Consider the following 8,233-nt stretch of genomic DNA (forward strand, 5'->3'; position numbering starts at 1 on the left):
TGAGGCCGCGGGCCGCTGTTGACCAGAGGACAGAGGTTTCTATGGAGACCAGGGGAACAGGAAGCGTGGGGCCTGGGGGCTGGGTGGGGTGCCCAGCAGGAGAGCCTGTCACCAAGTATCAAACCAGCCAGTCCAGCCACCTCCTGGGTCATACCAGGAAACCGAGGCCTGCGAGGGGACAGCTTTGCACATGGTCACACGGTTCTGGCCCAGCCCCGCCTGCTGCTCTCCCGGGGAGGGCCTACACAGTCATGAGGCCAGAGAGACTCCTGGACAGGCGGGCTGGGGCCACCGTGGCATGTGAGGCCAAGCACCGTGGGAACGCTCGTAAGCGGCCCCGGGTCTTGAGGCCACCTCTGTCTTTCTCCTGGCCCCCCGTTGTCAGAGTGGGCTGGGCGGCAGGCAGGGTCCGGCAGTCACTGCCGCCCACGGGGCGCAGCAGCCCTTCCCCCACACTGACTGTGGCCTTTGTTTTCTGGGTGACACTAGCATCAGGCGGTGTGTCCGGGTGACTAATCTCCCAGGCTGGGCAGCTGTCACAGGGGAAAGCTGACACCCTGGCTAGTGCAGACCAGCCAGGGCCCCGACAGCAGGGCAGCCAGGCCCTCAGCCCTTCTTCCCTGGACACAGGGGAGACCATGAGTCTGGCAAACCTGGGTTCTGGTCCCAGCTCTGCCTCGACTGGCCACGCCACCTGTAGTGTGTTTCTGCACCTCCTCAAGTCTCAGTTTCCTCTTCTCTAAAGGAGCCTCTGGTCCTGCCCACTTCACAGGGGTCAAGGGAGATGATCAGTTCAAGTCTCAGCCCAGGGCTTGCCACTTGGTGGTGTCAGGAGATGGGATCGTTGCTCTTGTTTATAGTATCTTTAATGACCAGAAGGTGTACGCCCACCAGAGAAACACAGAGGACGAAGAGAGAGCCTTCTGTAGGCAGTTACACCACACCCTCCTCTCCCACTTATTCCAGGCATGCACTGGTGTGATTTTTCAAGCCACTGTGTCCAGGATTTGAACCACACCGTCATCCGTGTGGGATCCAGCTCCCTTAACCACCAGGCCACCTGTCTAGCCCGAGGTGGTCATTCTTATCAGGGCTCCTTCTCGCCCACCCCAGCCTCACAGCCTGCTCTGTCTCTGGGGTGCAGCCTTGCTGTCAGGCCGACGTGGGTTCTGACACAGGCGGACTCAGCCCTCAGTCTCCTCATCAGGAACATGGCGTACACAGTCCTCGGTTCTCAGGATCCTCTGGGTTCTAGAGCGAGGCTCAGCCTGTGTCAGCCGTGACAGCATGACTGTCAGGAGGAAGCCAAGCGTCAGCCCGCCTAGAGCTCACCTCCCACCCCTGCGGTCGTTTGGCATCGTAAGAGCACTGCCCTGCCCTCTCTGTAGTGACTGCATGTTATCAAGAGCCAGGCATCTCGAGAACTCCTTCCCCGGGCATGGCCGCCTCTGCTGCCCACAGGTCACAGGATCCCTGGCATCTGGGCCCTTCCTGATGCTCCCTTAGCCCCCTGCGCTGTCCTGAGCTGCCTGCTTGAGACACATAGGGCCATCGCACACCAAAGAGGAGTGGGTGGGCAAAGGCATCTCTACCTGCACCCCCTCCCGCACCAATTGTCAGGACGCCCCACCGAGGCTGCCGTGTGCCAGGCCTTCAGCAGACAGGAGTGTCCTGCTGTCGGCCCAGGCGACATGGTCCCGTGCCTGCCGGGGGTCAGGATGACGGGAGAACACCTCACCGTGGGCATCCCGCCACTCTGCAGGCTTCACTGCCCCAAACCTACCAGACGGCCTGCCTTCCCTGACTGGCAGGGACCGCGAGGGCACAGGCCCACGAGGAAGGACAGGGCAGGGCAGGGCAGAGATGAGCTGGTGAAGGGGTGGAGCCCACGCTCAGAGCAGCCTCAAGGAGGCTGGGCTGAGAATGGTGCCCTCGGCCCCCGCCTCCCCCCGAGGGCGCTCCAGCAGCTCAGTGCCCAGACCACGAGCACGGAGGCTTCCAGTGTCCAGGCCTGCACGGCGTGCAGCTTGCAGGCTCCCTCGGCAGCAGGGCTGGGAGAGTCTTCAGGTGTCCTCCGGGCATCCCACGTGGGACAAGTGCCAGCAAGTTCTTCCCTTGGGCACTCCAAGGTGCAGGTGTGCGCACACCCAGCGCTCGGAGGCTTCCTCTGGCTCGCGCCTCTCAGGACATCCCCCCAGTGGAGCTGGCAGCCCCCTCCTTGGCGAGCTGCTCGGTTCTGAGACTCTCCCCTGGGCCTTCGACCCCTGACCAGATGATGACCCTCTCCCATTCCTGGGGCCGAGAGAGCGTGGGGTCTCATCAGGACTGAACTCCGCTGCAGACAGCCGTTTTATTATCAAAGCTTGGTGCGTGCCATGCCCCAGGAGGGAGCCCAAGCTGCCCTGTGAGAGGGAAGGCCGGGCCCCAAGCCCCGGGCCCCGGGCCCCGGGCCCCGGGCCCCGAGAACCAGCAGGCCCGATATCCCAGTTCTCTTCTCCACCAGCTCCTTGCAAGGGAGGTGCAGTCCTTTAGGCCCAGGACTGTGTGGATTGTGCCTAGGCAGGGCAGTGCACGGGGGCTGCAAGCCTCTCCTACCCCGGACTCACAGCACCTTAGGGGTGTGCCTGGGGCTCCCCTGAGAAGTCCCTGGGCCCCTCGAACATGGTGGTCATGGGCTGCGGCTGTTCCACCCCACCCTGTGTCCCTTCTCTGCTCACAGGGCAGAGGCCATGAGGGGTTTGTGGGGGCAGGATAGACAAGGCCTAGCCCAGCCCCTCATGTGCCCGATCTCTGTGCCCAACAGCCACCTGCCTGCCCCTACCATGGACACTTTCTTTAGGAGACACTTCCGGCGGAAGGTGCCAGGTCCCGGAGAGGGGCAGCGGCGGCCCAGCGGCGTAGGGCTGCTCACGGGCAAGGCCCGGCGCCGCTCCCCCGCTGGGCAGGCCTCCTCCTCGCTGGCCCAGCTGCGGGGCTCCAGCACACAGCTCCAGGGCTGCCTCCTGGCCTGCGGGGTGGGGTCCCGGAGGGCTGGCCGCCGGCGCTCCAGCACTGTGCCCCCAGCCTGCAGCCCTCACTTCGTCGTGGATGAGATGCCTGCCACTGTTGGGGCCCAGCTTCTGGGAGCACCCCTGCTGTTGGCCGGACTGGTGGGCAAGGAGGAGGAGAGGGTCCCGGAGAAGGACATGCCAGCTGGGGCACTGAGTACCATCCAGCCGGGCACCAAGACACCCCCACGCCAGGGCAGCCAGCCACTGCTGCCCGTGCCCCGTTGCCTGCGCCGTCGCCGTGCCTCCTCCCACCTGCTCCCTGCGGACGTGGTGTACGAGCCTGCCCTCTGGGGCCTGCACGGCTACTACCGGCGCCTCAGCCAGCAGCGGCCCTCCAGCCAGCACCCTGGTGCTGGGGGCCGAGGAGCCTCGGGCATCCTGGCTGGCCCCACAGTGCCCACCCGCAGGCGCCCACTGTCCCGCAGGCGCCAGGTAGCCCTACGGCGCAAGTCGCCCGGACCCCAGACCTGGAGCGCCCTGCTTGTGTAGGTATAGCTGTGGCCTCCGGGGTTCTGGCCTGGGGCGAGGGCCTTGAGGCCCTGCCTGGCCCAGAGGCTTCCCTCTTAGGAACTGCTCAGGGCAGTCTTTGAAGCCCCGGAGCCGGGAGGGCCGGGAGAGGGGCTGAGTCTCCTGTAGGAGTCTGCCACTGTCTGGGGCTGCCGGGGCTCGTCTGCTTCCTTGTCTTGGTCTCGGGGTGAGGGCAGAGACCCCAGGTGGTAGGGAAGGAAGGAAATGGAGTCCACAAGTGCCCAGCTGGTCCCCAGGGCCCCAGCTGTCTCCTCTTCTGCAGGAAAGCCATCACCAAGTCGGGCCTCCAGCACCTGGCACCCCCTCCTCCTGCTCCTGGGGCCCTGTGCGGCGAGTCAGAGCGGCAGATCCGGAGCACCGTGGACTGGAGTGTGAGTGTTGGTGCCAGCAGGGCGCACCCTCTCCCACTGGGCTCCAGGCCAGAGTAGTGGGAGGGAGCAGAGGAACCCCACGCTGCTGGGAGGGGAGCCCATGGGCCTCCAAGCGAACCTCCCCAGTGTGACTACATTTGAGCCAAGCCTTGAAGAGCAGGGACTTGGGGGGAAACAGGACAGAGCACTCAGGGCAGCTGCAGCAGGTTCGTCTTAGGAGAGGGAAGGTGGGCAGGACAGGCGCTGATAGGTAGGCTGGGCAGTGGGTGTGCGCTGAGCATGCTCATCTCACGGCCTAGGAATCAGCGACTTATGGGGAGCACATCTGGTTCGAGACCAACGTTTCGGGAGACTTCTGCTATGTCGGGGAGCAGTACTGTGTAGCCAAGATGCTGGTGAGTGCTGTGTGGCATGCTGCCCCCTAGTGGTGGAGCTGGGCCTAGGACTGCTGCCTGACAGCTGCAGCCCTCCCTGGGAAGGTAGGAAGTAGCTCTCACCTAACACCTCTGCTGTGGGCTGCCCCAGGATGGCAGGGAGGTTGGGGTTCTGTCCTGATGCCAGGCTCACCGGGCAGATTTCCCTGCCTGCAGGATAGTCCTACCTGGTCCTCAGGGCCCCTCTCTCTGTGCCGCAGCAGAAATCCGTGTCCCGGAGAAAGTGTGCAGCCTGCAAGATCGTGGTGCACACGCCCTGCATCGAGCAGCTGGAGAAGGTGAGAGGGGCCGCTCCACCTCCCTGCCCCCCTCGGAGCCGAAGTCCTCAGTGCCCACACGTGTGCGTCTAAACACATGTACACATGTTACACCTGCCCGGAGCGCCCCAGTGTGCGTGTGGTGGAGAGTCAGGGGCCCTGGAGCCAAAATGCCTGCGTTTGTATCCTGGCTCCCTGTATCAGCTGCCATATCCCCACTGCTTAGGACCAGCCTTCAGAGGCGGCTCCCTGAATATTGCTTGGGGCGAATGAGTGATGGCCGTCATGCCATCTTGTCGTGTCCACACTAATGCTTAGAGAAGGTCACCCATGTGCTGCAGCCTCATCACTCAGCACGGCCGAGCTAGTCCCGTGTCACTCCCACACCCGGCTGCCCTACACTGCTGGGACAGAGACCGTTCCCCAAAGACCATTGTCACAAAGCGCCTGCAGCTCAAGCGGGAAGTGGAGGGGACTCTGGGTGGGCAGCGGTGCAGGGCAGGTGGGAAAGCTCAGCAAGGCTGAGGGCCGCTCTCCCTGCCCTGAGCTGCTGAGAGGCTCCCCTGTCGCCCAAGGCTGCAGTCGGGACAGTTAGTACTGGGAGTGCAGCCCAGGCGTCCTAGGCTCATGGTCTGGGGTGAGCATGGAACCAGGCTTTGCCGAGTTAGCCAGAGGTCACCAGAGGCCAGCACAGGCCTGTACTCAGGGGCCAAGGGTGAGAGTGCTGGAGGGTGAGGAAGATGGACACGAAACTCCAGGCTCTCCCCCACCCCAGAGTACTAAGCAGAGGAAGGAAATGTCCCTTCTGGCTGATGGGAGGAAGCAGGGATGCAGGAGGGCTTCTGAGAGGAGGCGTGTCATTTCCTGAGGACTCCCCAGTTGAAGTGGGGCTATCCCTATCTTCCCTGCCTTGTGGAGATGACTCCAGGTGACCTCCTGAAGGGGGTGGCCATATACCTGACCCCAAAGGGGGGCTCTCACACGTTGATCCTGCAATGTTTCACAGATAAATTTCCGCTGTAAGCCATCCTTCCGTGAATCAGGCTCCAGAAATGTCCGCGAGGTAAGTGCTCAGGTGTTTAGGGATGCAGAGGTGCGGTGGGGGGGCTTCCTGAGTGGATTTCTCTGCAGAGTCTCCAGAGTGCCACCAGGGGGGCTCTGATCCTTCCAGGGGTCTCCAAAGGGGAGACCTGACTGGCCCGTCCTGCAGAGGTTGGGGCGAGGCCTGGCTCACTGCCGCCCCTGAGCCTTTTCCTGCCCCGGGCCAGGCCATGGAGAAGAGCCTTTGACCCTCCTCACCTCATGCCCTGCAGAGAGCTCCCTGACATACCCAGGGCTGTGCCCTGGGCCCACCACCTCTCTCTCCAGTGCCATTCCTCCCTCCTCCCCCAGCCCACCTTCGTCCGGCACCACTGGGTACACAGGCGACGCCAGGACGGCAAGTGTCGGCACTGTGGGAAGGTGAGAGGCCCTGCGTTCCCCGCGGGGCTGGGCCCTGGACCCCGGACCCCGGCCTGTGCTGTGCAGCCAGCGTGGCCTCCGCTCACCCACAGGCCTCAGAGTGCAGTCCCGGGGCCGTTCAGCTGGGCTGCATGGCCCAGGCAGCCTCCAGACAATGAGCCTGCCCTGGGTCTCGACCGAGCAGGCGCGCAGGGAGGCAGGCCTCCCTCAGATGCGGTGTCCGACCTGCTCTGAGGGCCCGAGCAACCTCTCTGATACTCGCTCGGACTTCCTCTTTCATTGACTCCCATGTGTGTGGAGTGCTTGCGCGTGCCAGTGCTGAGCTGGGCGGCAGTTTCCTGCCCTCCTGAAGACAGAGTGGCTCAAAGACAGACCCCGCCGGCCCCTGTGCAGCGCCTACGCTGTCTCGTCGTGCACTCGTTGTGCCGTGTCCGGCTCCAAGGTGTAGGGGCTCGTTCTCCCACTTACTTTCAGGGCCCAGCCCAGAGCCTGGCACGTAGTAGCTGTGTGCGGAATAACTGTTTGTGGAATGAAGGCAAGTGGCAGTGAATTTAAGAGCCACTGGCCTGGCCATGTCCTGCGGGCTAGGCAGAGGGGACGCTGCATTAGGGGGTTGTTGCCTGCGGGTCCCCAGCAGGGTGCACATGCACCCAGCGCTTTGCAGGAGGCTCCGGAGACGCGCGGGCCCCTGGTTGAGCATCCCCGCTCTTTGGGTTCTTTATAGTTTTTTACATTAAAGTGTTCAGTTTCCCTGGGTGGAATGGGGCTGGCTAGCAGCTCCAGGCCACCCCCAGTGTCCCAACCATCCCATCCACCTGCAGGGCTTCCAGCAGAAGTTCACCTTCCACAGCAAGGAGATCGTGGCCATCAGCTGCTCCTGGTGCAAGCAAGCAGTGAGTGACGCTGCCCACCCCCAGGCCGTGCCCTGCGCAATGCTGGGTGTGGGTCCCAGGTCTCCGCTGCCTGCGCTCAGCCTGGCCACGCCCCTCCTCTAGTACCACAGCAAGGTGTCCTGCTTCATGCTGCAGCAGATCGAGGAGCCCTGCTCCCTGGGGGTCCACGCGGCTGTGGTCATCCCGCCCACCTGGATCCTCCGTGCACGGAGGCCCCAGGTGAGGCCCGCCTGCACCCTAACACCTCCACACGGGTCTGCCAGCCGCCCCAGCCTGCCCACCTCATCACCAGCTGCCCTGCTTCCCTTGCAGAATACTCTCAAGGCAAGCAAGAAGAAAAAGAGAGCATCCTTCAAGAGGAAATCGAGCAAGAAAGGGCCTGAGGTTAGACCCAGGCTGGGCAGCAGTTGGAAGGGGACAGGGGAGGGGGGCCTGCTGCTGTCGCTGCCAACTTGAGCAGCTCAGCCTGGGCTCTGCGGCCCTGAGGATGGGGAGGGAAGATCCCATTACTGTCTGGCAGACTCCCCTCAGGTCTGACTGGACATGCACGTGAGGGTGTCCCAGGAATACGGTGTCACCCGAGGAAGGGGGTAGGGTCTCCAGGAGGAGACCGGGCCTCATGTGCTCTTTGTCTGAAGGAGGGCCGCTGGAGACCCTTCATCATCAGGCCCACCCCCTCCCCCCTCATGAAGCCCCTGCTGGTGTTTGTGAACCCTAAGAGCGGGGGCAACCAGGTGAGCACAGGACCAGCCGGTAGCTATGGGGCCTTCCCACGCCTGTTCCCAGCCCCGTTTCAGGCTTCTGCCCTGATCCTCATCCCCAGGAACCCTGAGAAAATCTGCCCCACCCCTCCCCTGTGCCCTGTGGGTCCTGGTTCCCATGGTCACTCCCTCCCGTGCTCCCCCCTCGCCCCGCCTGACTGCCTCCTCATCCCCTCTCTGTCGGGGTGTTCCCCCACAGGGTGCCAAGATCATCCAGTCATTCCTCTGGTATCTCAATCCCCGACAAGTCTTCGACCTGAGCCAGGGAGGTCCCAAGGAGGCGTAAGTACCTGCTGCAGTTCTGTGGGGGCCAGAGGGCGCCGCCTGGCCCTGTGGGCGCCACCCTGACCTGCCCTGTCTGCTGGCCCAGGCTGGAGATGTACCGCAGAGTGCACAACCTGCGCATCCTGGCGTGCGGCGGCGACGGCACGGTGAGGAGGTGCCCACGCGGAGGGGCCGAGCCCAGCGGGCCTGACCG

General features: G+C 63.8%; 1 protein-coding gene across 7 annotated transcripts in view; it reads left to right on the forward strand.

Moving 5' to 3' along the window:
• The window catches only part of DGKZ (diacylglycerol kinase zeta), a 46,350-nt gene that overhangs the window by 28,364 nt on the left and 9,753 nt on the right, over positions 1–8,233 (forward strand). For 3 of the 7 annotated variants that reach the window (XM_027775407.1, XM_027775406.1, XM_006157774.3), the window contains exons 2-13: positions 2,804–3,535; positions 3,841–3,949; positions 4,249–4,344; positions 4,584–4,661; positions 5,647–5,703; positions 6,033–6,101; positions 6,923–6,994; positions 7,097–7,213; positions 7,307–7,378; positions 7,633–7,728; positions 7,955–8,037; positions 8,126–8,186. In XM_027775407.1, the coding sequence (XP_027631208.1) occupies positions 2,804–3,535; positions 3,841–3,949; positions 4,249–4,344; positions 4,584–4,661; positions 5,647–5,703; positions 6,033–6,101; positions 6,923–6,994; positions 7,097–7,213; positions 7,307–7,378; positions 7,633–7,728; positions 7,955–8,037; positions 8,126–8,186 (1,642 nt within the window). The remainder of the gene's footprint in view (positions 1–2,803; positions 3,536–3,840; positions 3,950–4,248; positions 4,345–4,583; positions 4,662–5,646; positions 5,704–6,032; positions 6,102–6,922; positions 6,995–7,096; positions 7,214–7,306; positions 7,379–7,632; positions 7,729–7,954; positions 8,038–8,125; positions 8,187–8,233) is intronic. The other 4 variants (XM_006157776.3, XM_006157775.3, XM_027775408.1 and 1 more) reach the window with 2 other exon arrangements.

Source organism: Tupaia chinensis, unplaced genomic scaffold (assembly GCF_000334495.1).
Source record: "Tupaia chinensis unplaced genomic scaffold, TupChi_1.0 Scaffold000561_1, whole genome shotgun sequence".
NCBI lineage: Eukaryota > Metazoa > Chordata > Mammalia > Scandentia > Tupaiidae > Tupaia > Tupaia belangeri.